This window comes from Haliotis rufescens, unplaced genomic scaffold (genome assembly GCF_023055435.1).
Source record: "Haliotis rufescens isolate VD_foot unplaced genomic scaffold, xgHalRufe1.0.p SCAF_4, whole genome shotgun sequence".
Classification (NCBI taxonomy): domain Eukaryota; kingdom Metazoa; phylum Mollusca; class Gastropoda; order Lepetellida; family Haliotidae; genus Haliotis; species Haliotis rufescens.
The window spans coordinates 29,622,377-29,643,305 of record NW_025964112.1 but is presented as its reverse complement, the minus strand read 5'-3'; the positions used below and the strand labels follow the sequence as shown (position 1 = coordinate 29,643,305).

General features: G+C 38.9%; 1 protein-coding gene across 1 annotated transcript in view; it reads left to right on the top strand.

Moving 5' to 3' along the window:
• LOC124150126 (dnaJ homolog subfamily C member 13-like) overlaps nucleotides 1–20,929 on the top strand; it is a 592,425-nt gene that overhangs the window by 37,453 nt on the left and 534,043 nt on the right. Inside the window, exons 8-9 of the mRNA XM_046522050.2 lie at nucleotides 4,311–4,453; nucleotides 18,993–19,152. Of these exons, the coding sequence (XP_046378006.2) occupies nucleotides 4,311–4,453; nucleotides 18,993–19,152 (303 nt within the window). The remainder of the gene's footprint in view (nucleotides 1–4,310; nucleotides 4,454–18,992; nucleotides 19,153–20,929) is intronic.

Sequence of the window (20,929 nt, the reverse complement as noted above, 5' to 3'; positions counted from 1 at the left end):
TTCACTTAATGTTTAGCTGAGGATATCCATATTCTACCTAGACCTACATGGTTGTTATACCACACTACAGCTCACCAGGTGTTTTGCAGAGGATATCCATATTTTACCTAGACCTACGTGGTTGTTATACCACACTACAGTTCACCAGGTGTTTTGCAGAGGATATCCATATTCTACCCAGACCTACATGGTTGTTATACCACACTACAGTTTACCAGGTGTTTTGCTGAGGATATCCATATTTTACCTAGACCTACGTGGATGTTATACCACACTACAGTTCACCAGGTGTTTTGCAGAGGATATCCATATTCTACCCAGACCTACATGGTTGTTATACCACACTACAGCTTACCAAGTGTTTTGCAGAGGATATCCATATTCTACCCAGACCTACATGGTTGTTATACCACACTGCAGCTCTCCAGGTGTTTTGCAGAGGATATCCATATTCTACCTAGACCTACATGGTTGTTATACCACACTACAGCTCACCAAGTGTTTTGCAGAGGATATCCATATTCTACCCAGACCTACATGGTTGTTATACCACACTACAGCTCTCCAGGTGTTTTGCAGAGGATATCCATATTCTACCTAGACCTACGTGGTTGTTATACCAAACTACAGTTCACCAAGTGTTTTGCAGAGGATCCATATTCTGCCTAGACCTACATGTTTTTTTACGGCTACTTCAGGTCATCATTTTGTGCACAGTGGATCCATATTCTACCTAGGTTATGCTACAGTTCAACAATGACTGACAACATTTTGGACATATCAGTCGAGAAAATTGCTCTACCTCATAAATGGCCTCCTGTGTATCCTGTGTGTCCCTCACCTTCGGAACACCTCACATCAGGCAGGTAAATTTCAGTCTTCCCCAAGCTCAGGTGCGTTTGACGTCTCCTCACCTGGTGCAGCCGTTCAGCCGTCATTGTGCTCCCTCAACGGTTTTGGAAAGCTCCCTTGCCCCAGACTACCACAAGGATCTAAGCAGTGTCCATAGGTTGCCTCGATGTTGTCTAACGTCACACTCAGCAATATTCAAGCTATATGTCATTGACATCATGAGCATCGATCAATGCAGTTGGAATAGGGTGAATTTAGTTAGTCGACTGGGGGCACGGGTGGCCCAGTCGTCTAAGGTGCCGTGATTTGCTGTGCAGAGTTGCGTCCCTTGGGCATGCCAGAAACCTATGATTGTGGGTTTGAATCCCGGTTCTCCCCAATTATGTTTCTAGGTTTGTCAGCACCATACCCGTGCTCGTGGGTTTCACCGAAGTGGTAAACATCTGAGACCTGCATCACTTCGGGCTTTCCTCCCACATTAAGCTGACACGATGTGATATAACTGGAATACTGTTAAAAGCGGCGTTAAACCAAACTCACTCACCACTAGTTAGTCGACTCAAAGGACAAGCATGAGTTGCAGAAGGTCAATTCTAATGCAGATCTTCATGGTATGACAGTATATTATGTTGAATGGTATCCAAGCTGTCTCAGGATTCCCCTCAGAAAGCTGGCCCTTCATTGTCAACGTTTCACATGGTAGGTGACAATTTAGCTGCTTGTTTTAAAGCTGCCACCTGAGCCTGTGATTGGCTCCATATCATCATCCCTGGGTGACTCCCTTGTCATGTTGGCAAATCAGGCGTTTCAGCTGCCCTCAATCACCCAATGACGTTGAATGAGGCACACCTTGCTAACATGCACATGCACATGTTTCAGGTACATGCACCTTCCTTCGGCATCAGGGATACATTACTCAGAGTTCATAGGACTTTGACTACACAATATGATTCTTGAAGCAGCCATTGTCAGTTCCCGTGCTTTTCAATCACATCATCCAGGATGTACCGCAGAAACTCTATGACACGACACAGCGGTAAGTAAATGTTCAACTGTTTGTTACTAGCAATGACTGACAATCCACCTTCAACCAGCCTCTAATAGAGGATGGGACTGGGAACGGCAGTCTCATTCTCTTGTGCTGGATGACTGGGACCTTCCATCCCTAGTTGTTCAGGTGACACCAACCCCGTTAAGTGGCAGATTGCAGCAGTTCTGGCCCAAGTTCACTATCCTGGACAACCCACTCATCATTTCACTCCCGAAGGAAAGGCATCAGCTTTCTGTAACGCCACATGTCATCCATTACCCACCCCTAAGTGTGCTGTGGACCCATACAGACGCCTGTCCAATATATGCATCTTCAACTTCCTGGTCTGGGACCATCCACAGATCAACAGAATGTATATCTACATGTACCCATACTTCTTGGATTCCCTACTCTACTTTTAAGAATTTTAATGGCCCGTCTGTTTTACCAGAATCACAAAGCCTGTCATCTCCTACCTCCACCTGAAGGGGATCAGATTCCAAGTGAGCATTTAGTTGATTGCTCAGACTCAAGCCCAGAGAGTCATCTGGCAGCTGTCGGCCTTGAATTCGTCCAAACAACCAACGTTGGATGCTAAGCTCCGGTGGTTCCTCCCTCATCAACAGTTGAACTGCCACTTCATCCCGCCTCATCCCACCATTATGGGACTGGTGGAGTCAGCCAATGTATGCCTGCCATGTCTGCTGAATGACATTTACCACCACTCACCTTTGTCTGGGCTGGGGCACCCCTCTTCTGGACCAGGAGGCAGTGAGGATGTGGATGACCACTGATTGTGGTACATCAACAACCTCAAGTTTGTGGCCGTCATAACTCAGTGGATGTTGCTCCTTTGAAAACTCTATGACTGCTTTTGGCTGCACCCTATTTGGGTTCACACCCTTCTTGAAGTACCCGTCAATCCCATCTTCCGACTAGCAGCCTGGTGAAGTCTCCTCCTTCACCCTCCATTTGACAGAGTCATCTCACCTCAGACATGTTCTATCTAGCCACACACTAGATTTCTTAAGATCAACTTCAATAGACACAGGCAAGGCACAGCGCAGTCAGGTCTCAGATGGGATTTCATCGCTTAAATTATCTACTGGTCAACATGATTGAATGTTTACCATTCCACCACTAACATTGTTTGTCGGATCAGCAGATCAGTGGGTATTGGCACTTTGTCCATTCAGGACTATGAAGAGCTTTGCCGTAATTGGAAGCCACTGTTTTCTGTTTATTCCAATGTCACCAATGACACGAGGTCTCATCCACAACAGTCGCTGTTTGAATCGTTCTACCATTTTCCGGGTTTATGCTGCTGTGAAATTACTACTTCCCGGTATCGGTAAGACGCATGAGATGTGCTAGCTTCTACATGGGCTCTTCACTGTTATAGCCCTGTCACTAGCATCCAGGAGCAATACTTATGACAGCTTGAGTCTGTTTTTGCTGGTCACTATACCTACGAGATGTCTTCGTCAAAGACGTTATTGGCCCTCACCGATTTGGCCTGTTGGTACTTGACGGCGTCCCATCAATAAAGATGAATTTTCCTCCACATACGTTAATGCTGTACACTGAAGAATCTACATTGAACTCTTGATTGACGATGATGCATTTCTTTTGTGTACATGATTATTCTCAACTGAGAATTATAAAGTCATAAGCACAGGTGTCTAATTAAGTACACCAGTTATTTGATGTAAATTTATTTCATCGAAATTTGTGCTGGATACCTATTGAGTTTACATCATTTACTGATGTAAATCTATTTGTGTGATGCATGTGAGAGGCTTATATTTCCACTACCAGATGTTAGTGGTTGAATCGACCTCCATCTATCCTTAAGGTATGCATAGTGTGAGACAGGATAAGTAAAAACTGGTTAATTTTACATTAAATGTAATATTAAAACTGACCCTGTCTCACAAGATGTATTACCCACCTTGTACCCCTCTCAGGATTGTCTCGTCTAACTGTACTTTGGGTGACATGTTTCAAGTTGCAAAAAGTTGCGTTTGCAAGCAAAGTTTCCCCTTCTTGGTTTGGGAAAAACAAGAGACAAAATGCATTATGTGAGACAGGATAAGTATTAAATATCAAATTTATGTAAACTTAACAATTTCATTTGATATGTGAACATATCTACATCTAAAATTTCAGATCATGTATATTCTTATGGGTGGCATTATGTTCACAAATAATTCAATTCTGTTTCTAAGAGTGTCATGTATATATCGGAGACATCATTTACAGTTGAATGAACATTAATCACCTGTGCACATACAGCATTCATATCTAGTTGTAGAATATCTAGTTGTTTCTATATCGGTGCTTACACGCTCAACAGCGTTCTGCAGTACATAATCCTTTCGGTGATAAATGAATGGTAAATCCTACTCACTGTAGCTCTTTATTGCAGCATTTATTTGCACTCGAACAAAAGGATGAACTCATGAAATGTGTGTCAGAAGCAGGCGCTACTTGTGTGGGCGTCGCCATCAAACAGAGGAAGGAACCAATAACTTTTGAACAGTTTCAGCTGAACAGACTAGGAAAATACAGGTTGTACAGTCCTCCTTTTGAAGCAGCGTTACACAATATACATACTGTTGATGTATGTACTAGTTGTTTTTGGTTTGAAATAATCAAAATTTAACCAGAAGGTCCAAATGACCAAGCAATTGAATACAATTTCCCATAATTGAACACAAATTATTTTTTTCCCCTCCCTATAGTATGCAACTGTTTCTTTATTAAGACTTTTTCACTATTTATAACATAGTTCTTGAAAAGTAGGAAAGGGAGAAGCCTGTGTCTTCTTTTAATATAAAGTTCTGAAGTAAGTATACAGCAGCCCTATGAAATGGGACTGTTTGGAGGTTTTGTTGGACTTTGGCATAAAGAGATTATTCTTCCATGGACTTCCATATCTTTCAAATTTCCCATGAAACATTCTCTGGCAAATACAGTGAGGTGTTCAAGATGACAAAATAGAAAACATTCACAAAAGTTTAAGTTTGTGGATACACATCCTCAAAAAGTATTAATGCTTGTATCATTAAACTTGGTATATACCTTCTCTAGGATGGGGCACTGCTTTGAAAAGTCTTAGGTCAAAATTAAGTCAAAGGTCAATGTCAGCATTCAGCTTTTTGTAAAACATGTGATAAACTGTAGGGAACAGGGTAAAAACAGGCCAGTCAGCCACGTAACAACTGGTTGCTAGGCTAGCAGGCAACTCACTATGCTAAGATGCATTGAAAAAACCCAACAAACAACAATTAAAAGCTATTTGGGATTATACATTGTATTATCACTTTATCATGTCTCTGTAACAACTTCAAAATAATACAGGTCGGTCGGGTAGCCTAGTGGTTAAAGCGTCCACTCGTCACGCAGAAGACCCGGGTTCGATTCCCAACATGGGTACAATGTGTGAAACCCATTTCTGGTGTCCCCCACCGTGATGTTGCTGGAATATTGCTACAAGCAGCAACAAACCATACTCGCTCGCTCACTCACTCACTCACTCACTCACTCACTCACTCACTCACTCAAATAATACAAAGTTGATAATACAACATTATGTAAGAGTGTGCAATATCCTGCGTGCGTTGATTGTTTATCAGAAAATACACCATATAATGCCAGTATGTTGACTGAGCAAGAAATGTGCCATAACCATGCATCAGTACTATCAAAGTTTGACTTGACTCTAAAACAGAAGACATGTCCATTCTTTTTATGTGCTGGATTCCAAAGTTCCATGAGAATCATGACAAAGAGCTATATATTGCTCAGTCCAGCAAATATACCACCAAATCTCTAAGTTAGTGGGTGAATGAGTATGGTTTTACTCAGTTTTTAGCAATATTCCAACAATATCACGGCGGGGGACACCACAAATGGGCTTCACATACTGTATATCGCCAACTATAAAGCGACCCCACGTATAAGGCGACTCCCCTGTAAAAGCCTAAAAATCTATGCTAATTTTTATACCCCGTCTGTAAAGCGACTCGGAATGAAGCACATCACAAGTGCATAAACGATCCCTACATTTGCAATAATAACCTGTTCGTCTTCCACAGATAAAAATTACATCGTATCCCTTCAGGGAAACAAAGGGATCATAACAATTAAACTGGGTCAATACAATTTGAAATTTGAGATAAAACATCACTAGACATGATGATTTACCAATTACATTGTATTTCCTGTTCTGCTAGGCTTTGTTTTATATGCAGAGATTAAGATTATCTTGTGTATTGTCTCGTTATCTAAGCTGGAAGCAACCATCAGCTGTGCACGCGTTTCTCGGAATCTACCGGTGATTCGGTTAAAAATTACCCAATAATATAACTTTTGAATGATCGGAAGAATTGTATGTGAAACTATTATTTTATCAGGAATAATTTGTTTCAATATCATGTTATTTTAGTTGCAGCTTTACTGTATATATTTGAAATAAATTAATAACAATAAGCATAAGCACTTTGGTACATCTGGTTGCTATCGCCAGATTTTTTTGGTATGGAACAATCACTGTCGATGCTCCTGTGTTCATGATAGCGAAAAAAACTTTATGTTGACATATGATAGTCAAACTGCAATAAATATGACTTTCATTGAGTCAATGTATGGCATTTATGATATATATATCCATTCTCTATCCACTAAAGTTCGTTTCAAGGTGTCAGTAGCGGTTATCTGACCATGTTTGGCTGTAAATAACGGTGAGTTGTGCGATCTTCCGATCACTTCACATACGATTTTGCCGAAATGAATGTAAACAATATTGAATAAAATTAATAAAATAGAATACAAACATAAGTCCAGATATGTAATGAACACTTTTTTATGACCAGACAGTGTAAATTACATGATTAGTTTGCATACTTCATTACGGATTTGTTGACATGGTATTTCTAGTGTTATGTGCTCACAGTAATATCTGTGTTGGGGGGAAAAACATCAAAACTCTTCAACCCTGTGTATAAGACGACCCCCCTTAAAAGCCCCCTAATTCTAGGTAAAAAAACCCTCGCCTTGTACACAACGATATACGGTATTGTACCCTTGTGGGGAATCGAACCTGGGTATTCACTGTGAACGACTAGGCTACCCCACTGACCCTTAAGTCTAAAAAATTAATGATATATTTAACTTATCCTGAATTACATATTGCATATTGTTCTTACTAACGAAGTCCTACCTGGAAATGAATGGCGATCTAGTAGCGTCTTCAGTACTCTTTTGCCCAACATGACCTCCGTGACATCAGGTGTCAGAAGACACTCCCCTTATATGTCACTTACATGATTTCAGAAGAATCCATCCTTCGATGCTTGCGTTTCAAACTGCTCTGAGTTCGTTTGGTGTGTTATCCATCCTTTTCATCTCGGCAGAGTTGGGTATTCAGTGTTTTCTACGCATGGGATTAATTTCCCTGCTTCTACCGCGGCTTGTGGTGTTCATGTTGGCAGCCATTTTTTCCCTAGTTGACTTTGTCATGAATGTTTCTCATCAGCGAGACACATGTTTAATATGAATGTTTTTTACCTTTAGTTGCGGTTTTCCTTCATATTGTTGTGTAATCAAACCTATTTACCTTGTGAAATATGGTTTAACTCGCTCAATTTTCACATCACAGTTTAAATGGCTAGACTTGAGCAGGCTTTTAAAGTGTTTATGGGGTTTAGCATGTATTCCCATGTTACAGATGTTTTCTGCCAAGTGAGATCTCTGTAAAGGTAAGAAATTGGCGAAGGACCCTCATCTACGCTGTTCGGATCGCAAGAGTCAGTGTCTCCCATCCAGCAAGTGTCTATCTTTCCGACGCAGACTTTCTTGCCTAACTCAGAGCAGTTAACAAAAGAAAACAACAACAGGCTTGTCGCAGGATATCTGACCTTTCCTGCTTCATCGCCCCGTAATGATAGGACGATTGAGCCCAAGACTAAGACTCCCATGTCTGTCAAGATGCCTGTGCTTAAAGCAGTGGCGCTTCTAGTGAAGCCTCAAGTAGAAGCACTTCCTCCCGCCTGGGGGCTAGACCTCATTGGAAAAATTTCATACCTTGTTTGCTGAGGTAGTTGCTAGCAAGAATGCAAGGCACAGACACTCCTCTGCCAGACACAGCCTCTTCCCTGTCAGGTGCTTGCATGGATCTCATAGGTAATCACCTCATAGCACCTCCACCTCAAGGCAGCACTTGGTTAAGCTTCTACTACCCGTCACTCTTGGAATTCGGGGTCCTTCGTTCTAGAGAGTGAACCATCTTCGGAGCTAGACAATGAAGAAGAGGTACCGGACGGCCGCCTCAGTTTTTCAGAAGTTGTACCAAGGATAGCTGACTTTCTACTGACGGCAGGCATCATCCACGCAAGGCGCAGACACCCAGAAGCGTGTCACTTGGAGGGTGGGAGCCTAGAGTCCATCACTCTGCCACCAGACACATTCATCCAAGAGGCATTGGTTAACCTGGACAAGGATTTCTTGGGGTTAGACAGTCTTTCCACTTCCTTCTGACCACCGCCAAGATCGCCAGGTGTACACGGAAAATGTGCCGTCCCTCTAGAGTTGGATCCTTCAAGGTCACAGGTCACCAGATATTGTCCCTAGATGGGAAATTAAGGAAGACATTTCTCCACATGTCAGCTTTGGCATCCTCCTTTGCAGCCATGGACGCGCATTTGGGTGAATACCCTACAGATGAGAAATAGCAATTACAGTCTGTACTGTCCTGGCAACTGAAGCAGTTGGGGAACCTGAGGGACCACGTTCTCCTCACACTGGCATCTCTCACAAGGGAAAATTCCAATATATACAAAATATACAATTTTGTATATTTGGTATTTCCAAAATATACAAATTTGTATAGTTGGTATATCCAAAACTATACAATTTTGTATATATGGATAGATTTTACCACTGCTTCATTGAATTTTCTGAGTCCGTAAGAGGTATTCCTGGGGTTTGAAAATATGTTAAATATGTTACAATGTTACCGAAGAGTATTATTGCACGTGACAATAATACGTTAATACTATTTTCATTATGGCAACTATATTTGGAGTGTTATGAAATAATTTGTATTTCTTTAAGTTGACAGCATTTTACATAAGAAATAGAACATTTGTGCAGATTTTAGTAACAGATAATGTAAATAATACCGCTGTCTTAATTAGATCGCGGTTAGAAAAAGCACTGTTTGTATAACGAAAGGCTGCCGCTGTATAAACTTAATTGGGGTTAGAAAAAGCACTGTTTGCATAACGAAAGGCTGCCGCTGTTTTAACTAGGTCGGGGTTAGAAAAGCACTGTTTGTATGGGGAAAGGCTGCCGCAGTCTTAACTAAATCGGGGTTAGAAAAAACACTGTATAGCGAATGACTGACACTGTCTTAAATAAATCGGGGTTAGTAAAGCACTGTTTGTATAACGAGAGGCTGTCGCTGTCTAAACTAGAATAACCAATAAACGGAATAGCAAGAGAGTAGCCTTTTAGCGATTGTCACGATCATTGCAAAATAATAGATAAAAAATCCATGAATTTAAAATTGTACAAGGAAACATATATAGGAAATACTTTGTTGGAATAAATTCCTATTATATTACGTTCACGACATTAGTTCTGGAGTTTTCAAAGTAAAATTAAATATATATGTTTCTGTGATTGATTTCATGTAATGGTGATTCTAAATATAAAATATTGGGTGATATTGTTTGACAAACAGTTGTACAAACCGTCCATTGTGATACTTCTACTTAAGGGATGTTTGTTTAGTCAATTGACATGCGTTCATTGTGAACAAGGATCATTGGTGTGAAAGGATTACTAAGTTTGTCATCCAGTATAATGCACTTCCTCGATTAGCATAATTAACAGAGTTTGTAATGAGTTACATCCGGACTCCAGTTAATCAAGGCAGCTACATCAGTTGAGAGTGTGAGCAACTGGAGAAGAGGCGAGGTGATTTATGAATTAGTGGAATTTTGACAAATAAACGAACGCCTGTCACAAAAATGCATTCTAACATTGAACACAATCGCAGATTTCTATCGTACATTTGAGGGTGAACGTGAACGAAGCCGTGCAGGATGCCTTACAGCGATTTGTCTTCAGAACACACAGTGTGCTCAGGTGAGTTTATTAATGATGATATTTTCATTCATTCAGAGATATGGCGATCATGAGCGCTGACACTATATGTGTTCGCAATAGAACATTTGGAAGACTAGACACATATTGATTCACTATATGACAACATCAAATCCAGTATTTTTAATGCAACAGGTTTAAAGCATTCAAAATTGTGCATTATTATAAAATACAATGTGTGTCGAATCGTCTTCCATGTCAAATACATTAATGATTTTTTAAAATATAATTTAATATTACTATGACTTTTACATTATAACTAAAATTATGCAGTCTTGCATGTCAAGCCAACAAACTATTGTACATATTATTCACATTGGAATTTCGGTTTACCGTGTTGGCGGTTGGGTCCAGACAATTCCCCAAATGGACAATTCCAAATACTACTGCGTAAAATATTAATGCCGATTTGGAGAAAATTACCAAAAGGATGAAAGCAAGTAAAATTGAATCCAGAGAAAACAGATAATTTTCTATTTCACGTTAAAGTCTTCCCAAGTGCAAAACCTAATCTTAAAATGAAAGGAATTAATATTTATGACTTTGGGAATAATACATTGTATTTCAGTCAGATTCTGATATTGACGATAGAGTTAAAAAGGAAAGCCCTTTGATTAATTGCCTTATAGTTAGAAGTCTTAGATACCTTTCTGGTGTCCACCGCCGTGAACCATACTCACTCACTCAGTTAAATAATAGACTAAAATCTAGTCTCTGAAATGAACATATCGTACATAAAAAAACAGTTGTTCAGTTATCTTAATAAAAATATAATAAAAAGGAGCCCAGTGACTCTCTTCATTTTCAGATACTGCAGTGATCTAGACTTGCCAAACATTATAGACTTGCATGGGCATTATTTGATATATATTTGTATCAGGGTCTGTAAGACAGACTAAGTTAAATAACTCCTTTCACATTAATCGTTAGAAGTTATGTTCAAGCATATAATGCCCATATTTTGGATAATTCTACCAAGAACAAGAATTAATCCTAGAATGTTTACACTAAGATTCATTTCGGACGCTGAAATAATGCCGATGAGACGTTAAATTTAAACTCACTCACTCAATTCGGACTATACGGACTATTTGTGGGGCGATAAGGGGTACAGGCCACGAGAAAATTTATAGACAAAGCCATTACACCTTTTTACAAGATGGAAAACATCTTGAAATCAGTCCATGTACATCCTACGTTCGGGCGGATTTGCACTAATGTAATAACTTAAGAATTAATTCATATTTTAAGTCACGTATTAAGTATTAAATGTAAATAGCTTTTCTTAGTAATTGAACACCTTTCCATCGACCGCTGCAAACTGTTGACCAATCGTTTTTGTTCTGTTTTAATGTATATATGTATTATTTGATACAATTTTGTATATAATGAAGCTTGGTGGGGACTTTTGGGATATAAGAAATGAATACAGACTGCCATATTGTCTGAATGTCTTAACAATCACCGGGTGTGGCCATGTAGACAGGATATTATTTGGGTTTCTGATAATTACTCCATGAGCATAATGGTTTTTTGTGCTTGGGGATATTAAATGTAACAGTTTGTTATCAGAGGTGATTGGGAGTGATTTGTTAGTAGTCTGACAAAGGATTTAGAGTTTATGTTTGGGCAATCCTTTCACACTGATGGAAGAAAGTCACTCAACCAGTTCATGTATTCTATGTCAAATAAGATTTGAACACGTGTATAATTACAACATCCTCAGGATACCAATAACAACGAAATGTACAAATTAACAAACATGACCAACATTATTATTTCATGTTAATTTAGGTGTCATGCATGTAATTATAGCTTTATAAACATATGTTTAATTTTTCAGTTTTTGTGTGAAGTCGGCCATAAATACAAGAAACAGTTGATTCTGAAATTCTTTAATCATGTACTTTTAAGTATATTTTCCCAATATTATATTATCCCGAAAAGGGCAATTATATTCATGTTATATTTTTTCAGTCTTTTTTTAATACGAATTACGTAACATTTTTGTTACTTTGATTGAATAAGACCAATGTTGTTGTTACAGACCCAGGGACTGACTAGGTTCATTACATGTCATAAAAGTGACGGGACATAATATGGTGGCAATACATTCTCTAATTAACACCTATCACAAAGGGACGGGCCATTTGGGTTTGTCCTCAGGGAATGTGTTATGCAATTTGTGTATTCGCGAAATAACATTCAGCAAACTGGGTACTTAGTCCGCTGATGTAGTATTGATGCATTCGTACTTCGTATAAATAAATGAATTACATTGTTTTCTTAATCATGAGAAATACGCATAATGTCGGAAAGCGCAAGTTAAATCCCCAAATACTGACTTTGTTCCTAAATAAATCACAACCCTCACTTATAATTGTATCACTGTGTTATTTTATATTTTAAGGATGTAAATCACGTACCTGTCACTTTTAATGTAGAATGCGTCAGTCAGATCTTTTCCAAAAGATCAAAGATTAAAAACAGTTATCAAGATTTATTTTCCATATCTTTAGAAAAACTTAATCTTTACATTGAAACTGCCATCTTGATGTATTATTCTGTATTGAATGATATTAGATATATGCTCCCATATCGCCGTTGGTGTCTTAATTTGCGAGAATTAAACATTTGGTTTGCATCCAACCATGCGCGTCAAGCTTTCAGAGCGCCGACTAAGTTTTCCAAAGTAGAAATTAAGCAAAATGAATATTTATTAAGTTTCCTTTTGCTAGAACATATGCATGTTGTTGTGGTTTTTCAAAATAATCTTCGTTCTCTCGGTTAAAACAATATGAAAACAACAAGTACTATAAAATATAATACGGAAATATATTACATATTATTTACGCATCCGGCTGCTCACAATACAATGCTAGTAACCAATATTTGCGTCCCAGGGAGTGAATACCAATTAGACCAATACAGACACTGACTCTCTCAAAGACAGCAAGGTACATAATACAATTAATTGAAAACTGTAATCTCAAACATATCTAATGCTACTTCAACACTTTATCATATACTTAGCAGTTGAATATTCTGTATAATTGAAATTAATCCTCTTGCAGGCTATAAAATGCAGGCACAGCCCGTTATGTATCATTCAAACTTTATCTTTCTCACTTTCTTATTAAGGCATAATGATCGATAATCTCTTGTGTTGCAGTGAGGAATGTTAATTTATTGTGACTAAGGCTAATCCCTTTCTCCAGACATTAATTGATCACTCACCAATAACTGACAAGGGATTAATCATCGTTAAGGCAGTACTAAGTGATAGAGTATACTGCAGGTTAACAAGATTAATTAACTAATTAAGGGTTACATGAGATTGTTTACTTAGAGTGTGGTGTAATCCGTTTGATTACAAAGAGTGAATCTTCAAAAAGGGTAAGCATACCCAACACTACCAGTACTACCTGCCATTCACAAATAGTGTTGTTCTAATACATCAAGCTATAATACTGACATGTTGCTTAAGGGTTATCGGAATAAATTTGAATTTGATTTTAACATATTTCCCTCTTTTGCTCATGAGCATATACATGGATATACTTGCATATGCATTATAAATTTGAAATGCAATTGTAAGTAAAGTTGTTGTCCTTCTTCAGAAGAGTCCTCGGGATACGCCATCCCGTCCAGAAGAAACAGAGGTACGAGGACGCGTTAAAGATAGCTCAGTTGATGTCCTCCGAGGAAAGTAACAATGACGAAGACGGCATACAGATTTTTAACAGTACGACCAAAGAACTACGAGTCAACGGAACTGCAGATGGCAAAGAGGCTCGCAGATGAGACATACATGAAGAAGCTGGACAGTACAGCAGCCTTCCCTAAGGCAAGACGTGTCTGCTGACCACCATCCAAAAACCCATTCCCTGACATGAAGAAGGATCTGTCATGGGTCAATACCGAGTATGGAATCCCTTAGGCGTGGCGTGGCGTGGCGTGGCGTGGCGTGGCGTGGCGTGGCGTGGCGTGGCGTGTAACATAATATATGTGGGTGGGTTAGTGACTGAATTTGCGGATGTTTGTGTTCTTGGTACTTCTATGGGGGTGTGATGTGTATTTTGTCTCGTAAGCCGAAATGGTTGGTTGTTTCAATAGTGACACTTTAATAAACTCTTCTTCTTCTTCTTCTTCTTTTTGTTCATTGTCAAGATGCCGTGTATAACTCTACTTGACTGCTGACATGTGTTATCATTTTTTTAACTTCAAATACCACGATGATACCGTCATAATGTTGATGGTCTGATTGTTAAGAACTATCAGTTGCGATATATTATATGATTGCTTGTGAGTATCTCACTGTTGAAGATTTTTTACAGTAAAGAAAATATCAATTTAATCTGAATACATGTACGTCAATGTGTCAATTTTTTGTTCCAAAAAGTACAAGTATAAGTATTCATATTCGACTTCTTATCATTTGTATTTGTAAGAATTTTTTAAATTTTCTTGCGCCTGTTGTACATTACATTTACGGTCGTAGTTTGTTGACTTTGCTAACGATATTAGGCTGAGCCCCCAGAAATGTTTGTAAACATTTGATTGCATTTTAAGCAATTTCGTACCGTTTGGACAATATTCATACCAACAAATGTAACAGTGGCTTAAGTCAAATAATCAAAGATGGCGGATGCATTCAAATTGCAGTTAAATCAGTACTTTTAAAAAATCGGGAATAGCTTCCGCGCACCCGGCCACCTGGGTTCCAGCCAATAATGACTACGTCCACTTTTGCCTTCAGTTACTATTGCCTACAAAACAATAAAGCAGTGTGGAATAATGCCTACAAAATGAAAAAAAACCATACCCATGCTAGGAATGAACTCTTCCAATATTAGATTTCTTTGAAATCAGCAAATATCTGCTGGTGTATACTATAAGAACTAATGCAATGATGCAGAAATAAATTATTACTGTTAGTGTTATGGCAATGTGACATAAAAAGTGACTTCATACAATTTTCTGTCTTTTGTCGCCTATAGGCATTATTCCACTAAAGTGGACTTGTCCAGTTAGAGGTTGGGTAGCACTGATAGCAGGTGTTGTTGAAAATCACTGGTGCATGACTTTGTTTATTGTAGACTGTAGGCATTAGTGGATGTAGGCATTAGTGGATGCCGCTGCCACCTTGGAGCAATACTGCCATAAACGTGCAATGTCCTTTTTCCCTTGTTGAAGCATATTGAGAAAAGCTTACCTCTGTACTTACTTATCTTTTGTAAAACATAAGACATTAATACAACATAAATCCCCGTGTTATGGGTTTTCGGACGCTGAATACACATTCATAGTTTTTTCACATGAACAACTGTAAAACATCTCGTTCACTTATAAAAGACAACTTTACCATTAAAAAAGTCATTATTGGAGTATTAACAATTTCTGTGATAGAAAACGTATGATGTCCGGAAACTTAAGATCCCATGATTGTGTTAGGAATAATAATAAAGGCATGTTTGATGCTGATAGCTCTGCTCAAAAACAGGACAATCTGCCACGGTTCTCCCGGCAATACAATATTTTCTGAGTATTTTAAAAAAAAATCTTTGATTATATTTTGAAGAGGATTTTTACAAGGACTGCCGTTTTAAAAAACGCGATCTTCCGCATTCCGCCGAGATTTGACATTATAACAATGTATACCCTACAATTAAACCGACAGCTCAGAACAAACCAAATTCAACACTTTAAATTAATAATAAAATAGTTTTCATCCTCTGTGCAATCCACTCTGTTGGCTAATCTCCCATGTGCATGAGAGCATCGCGGCCTCCCCGTACAAACGAATCCAAGCTCAGCACAAATCGATTTCAACACTTTCAATACAGAAGTCACCGCCAATGTAATCACCCCCGACAGCTTATCCTCTCTGTGCATTTGACCATAAAGTCTACTCACATACCAAGCACCGCGCCAGGAAAAGTACCAGACCCCTCAATCGCTTACCCGTCAATATCATTGCAAGGAGAGTATGTACTCCCGCTAACAGTGTGGAGTATTAATTAAACATCCCAGTAATGTTACACGCCACTTTATCAGTTTTTTTGTAACTTGCTGATACTATTTTGCACATACAAAACAATTATAGAACAATACATTGCAATTATCCCCCTTTACCAACATACAAAGAAACACAGTTCTCAACTTAAAACACTTCAATTCGCACATATAATAATTACACACAAATACATAACAATTATCTCCCTTTACCAATATATACAAAGAAAACAAATTTGGATACACCATATATACAAATTTGTATATTTTTGTATATGTTGTATATACAAACTTGTATATTTTTGTATATATCATCATTCCAATCTTGTATATGCTTTGGAAATATCATCATTCCAAAGGATATGCAAGCTTGTATAGATGGATTTTTTTTGCAGTGTCTGACTCTACTAAGGAGACAGGATCACCTGTCCGCTTCTACATGGGATCCACGTTTTGAAGCGATCTTGATCAACCAACCATGGACATCATCAACTCTATTTATCAACGCCATGGCCCCAGTCGCTGAGCAAGTGGAGAGAACAGAGGACAGAAAAGCCACACTTTCTACCCTTAGGGCGATGAAAGACCATTTCAGTGTCCATTCAGACGCTTACCGATGAAAGACCATTTCAGTGTCCATTCAGACGCTTACCAGCTACGTCGGGACTTCACCAAAACAGCCAAGGAACGACATGACAGGAAGGACTCCTTTTGTGGAAAGGGTCATGGTGCATACCCCAGAACTTGGTCTAACCATGAAGTTCACTTATAAAGGAGAGATTATCCAGGATCATCATCTCCTTCTGGCTAAGAGCCACAATCCTGTAGGCTTATGACACAGCAGGATTGGAGCAGCCCAGGGCCAGCAGCCCCGATGAGATCTGGGCGCAGGCTTCAAACCATGGCTTTCCACAGAAATTGTTCCATCCAGTCCATTATGCAGGGGGTGCTTCTGGAGCTCTACCACTGTCTACATGAGCTCCATCCAGTCCATTATGCAGGGGGTGCTTCTGGAGCTCTACCACTGTCTACATGAGCTCCTATGATATGTCCGTGGAAGATGTGGATGCCGTACATAGTTTTGGGCCATTGGTGGTCACTCAGCAGATGGCCATGCCAAAAAAACGACAGTAGCCAGCAATGCAGCCTACCACCCCCCCATCCCCCCCCCCCCCCCCCCCCCCCCCCGATCAGACTGTTCACAGATTTGAGGAGGGGAGGAGTTGTAGTAAGCATTCCCAGTTTATCTAAGCTCTTGGTTTCGGTTCCATTTTACTGGGTCGCCAATTCTGGACTCGGTTATCCAACAATGAACCTAGGTCTCCTTGAGAGAACTGAAAGTTGTCAGGCCGTTCACATGTGCTACTGTTGCAGATGCCTGCTGCCGAAGAGCAGCAGAGACTAACCACCTCGGGCCAGCCCAACCTACAGGACCACTCTATGATGCCTTGACACGTGACAGCTATCCTAGCACTGGACTGAAGGTATTGCACAAGCCACCTTCCGTCAGATAAAGTGCAATGTGTAATGCAGGATAAGTTAAACGTATTCCATAATCAGGGTATTATGTTTATTTTATATACTTATCCTGCATTACCCAAGGGCCCTCCTATGACAGACATCTTTCTCCAAGCCCAACCATCAGTCCTGAGGGACATTTGAAGGCAATAATGCCATATTGGGTGTGTGCCTTCCAACACCTGGGCTTGAAAGGATAGATTCTTCAGAAATCAGGTTAGTGACTGTCTTTTATGTCCTTCGTTGGTAACCAAGAAGAGATAATGACATATAGGGGGCGTGTCTTCCGACCCTGGATGTCACAGAGGTCATGTTGGGCAAAAGAGTCCCGAAGACGCAACTAGATCGCCACTCATTTCTAGGTAGGACTTGGTTAGTAAGAACAATATGCAATATGTAATTCAGGATAAGTTAAATATGTCATTAATTTTTCTAATTTTTTTTAGACCTAAGGGTCAGTGGGGTAGCCTAGTAGTTCACTCGTTTGTAAGAGCAATGTGCAATATGTAATGCAGGATAAGTATATAAAAATTGACCTAATATTCCTGATCCTTAATACATCAAGGAAGGACTTTCTTTATATTCACAGAAAGTATTTGAGACAAGTGGAATTAGTTATGTAATACCATGTAGGTTCTCAAAAACTCAAAGGATTTGCTTGAATGTTTGCATTCTGAGTAAAGAACCAAGTCCAATTCTCTCAATACATTTGATTTTACAACTTTTTACACCATTTGCAGTTCAATACACCTTCCAAACTCTCACACTCACTGAAATTCCATCAATATTTAATGTGACTCATGTTAAACATATGATGACTGCTCTACAGTTTTGATCATCTCGATGCTAATGAGTAGGCTACCTTTGAGTCCATGTCAATGATCAGCAAATGACTGGACTGAAGCATGCCAGATTGGGAAAGATGACTCAACAAACACAGGTCAATACTAATATCGGTACATGTAATGTCACACATAAACATAGTAAGTTATATGCCACGCTCATAACTTTCTGATATATGAATGTATCTAACCTGAATGCGTTTAGTGAAAAAGATGTGTTTAGTGGTCACAAAACATGGGCTTCATCTGCTTTTAAAATTCTAACGACAACATTTAGATGGAATTTGGTTTATGAGCAGTTGCTCAAAAAGAAAGTTGAGTTTGATAACAAGCCCCTTTGGTCAGTATTAAGGTCTGTAGTGAGGTCAGTGAGATGTTGTGTTGTGTTGAATATCTGAACTAGCTCGTCCATTCTTCTGCTGTTAAGTTTGTAATGAGTTACATTTAGGCTGGCATTACACATGATCTATTAGCTCACCTGACCTGACAACACATACCACATGAGGAATTCAAATTGTATTCAACAATCTCTTATAATTGGGGATATTTTGCTTTTATTTCAGCACTGATGAAGCTCTGACATCATACACAGAATTTACTGTGCAAAAGCTAACTCCTCGCCATACAGACTCAGTTAGACGTACCCTGTGTCTCACAGAAACATGTTTTGTTGAGAGGGACCCAGCAACATACAATGTTGTCACTTGTAAACCACTGTGTGATGTAAGTCAAAATGTTAGCTAACCAGGACAGAAGGCCCATGTGACTTATTGTGTAGATGTCTTACATCTTAGAAACTGCAGTACCAAATGATACTTTACACTAGGGAGGTCATTGTAACCATAACATTGTTCTCAAAGTGTTGACAACAAATCATATTGACCAGATTAAACATAGAAAACAAACAATACACCAATTCATACAAGTAAAATGGAAGATGCGTATATTCTTACATTATGGTGATCATGAAATTATTTATGTGTGTTATATGCAATGTGATATAACCAAATGTGTAAGCACTAAGCTTTGAGTTGGATAACTCTAAATCTTGAGTAAAGTCATCATGCAGTGACAGTGTGGTGCAACTAATTAGTAACAGGGTGAATGACATGTATGTTTGAAAGAGTTCCAATCAACTGGAAAAGCTTGGCCTGGGCTGTTGTTAAGATACCAAAACATTGATACAAAAATAGATGAACCCAATTAGATCTAATACCCTTAAGCCTAAAATGAACCAGCCCTGTGACACAGATCTGTGCAAGCTCCTCACAGCGATAGCCCATTCGCAGAGCAATCTATTCTATCACTGCCACCAGTCAAAACTTCCACTGTGATAGGTGGCAACCATGCTTGGAGTTGAACTCGCAGCTGACTGACCGTTATGTTTACAAACAAGTAATGAATGCTGTGACGCAGAATACTTTTCTTTGTTTGTCAATTTGAATTTCTGTTTCATTATAACTATCATATAATTAACATAGTAAGAATGTAAGGGGGAAGTTGGTTGATTTTCCATTCGTCTGCAGTCTCGAACCAATCTGATCAATTAAATAAAAAGGTAAATTCATCTGGGAAACATGATAAGCTGTAAACCTTTTAAAAATTCACTATGATTCTCAAAGACTTAAACAAAAGTACAAATGTCACCACATTTGGGGTTAAAGGGTTCAAAATTCTTTTAATGGCCACACCCATCCTGGCGAAGGTGTCACATGCTGGGAAGGAGCTTGAGATCTGTGCTGTAAACACAAAGACAAGAGGCTGCCGGACTGACAACTGATTGCAACTTACCTACATATGAACAAGTCGTCGTCTTCCAGATCACTAGAACCTGAAATAATATTAAAATGATTAGATATACACCTAAGTACACAATATGTAATCACTGAATTCATCCCTGCTACACTTTGATATTGGTGAAACTTTCAAAACTTTGCAGTCATGATATTTTTGTTATTCTTATTCAAAATACCAAACAGCTTTGCACTGTTTTCTTAGTGTATACAGATTAAGGTTAGCCACTTTTCGTTTTCAAAAAATTATATTTGCTATAGTAAAAAATAAGATATCATATCCATGTGGTACTATATTTACGACAATTGCGCAGAAGTTGTAATATTTCTCTCACTCTCGCTAAGGAAATATTATAATGTCTGCACTTGTGTTGTTAATATTGTGTGTCACAGACACTCATATTATATGTTCTGTTTATGTGATTTTAATTGATACCTTGAGAATCACTTTCTGTTAGTACTTGTCTTTCTTTGGGTGCATTGGGCCACACATTGAAAATCTCTTACATGTCATCCTTAAGGCCAGTGTGAAGACTTTTTATAAGTCATGTGTATCATTTATATATATATCATGTGGGCCCTTTCATTATAACCTACAGCAAAGTTACTCATTTCACATTACCTTAATTGAATTTGGTATTAATGTCCTTGGGTCATTTTCACATTTTACAAGACATGGTCTATGAGTAAGTAAGGATAAGATATAT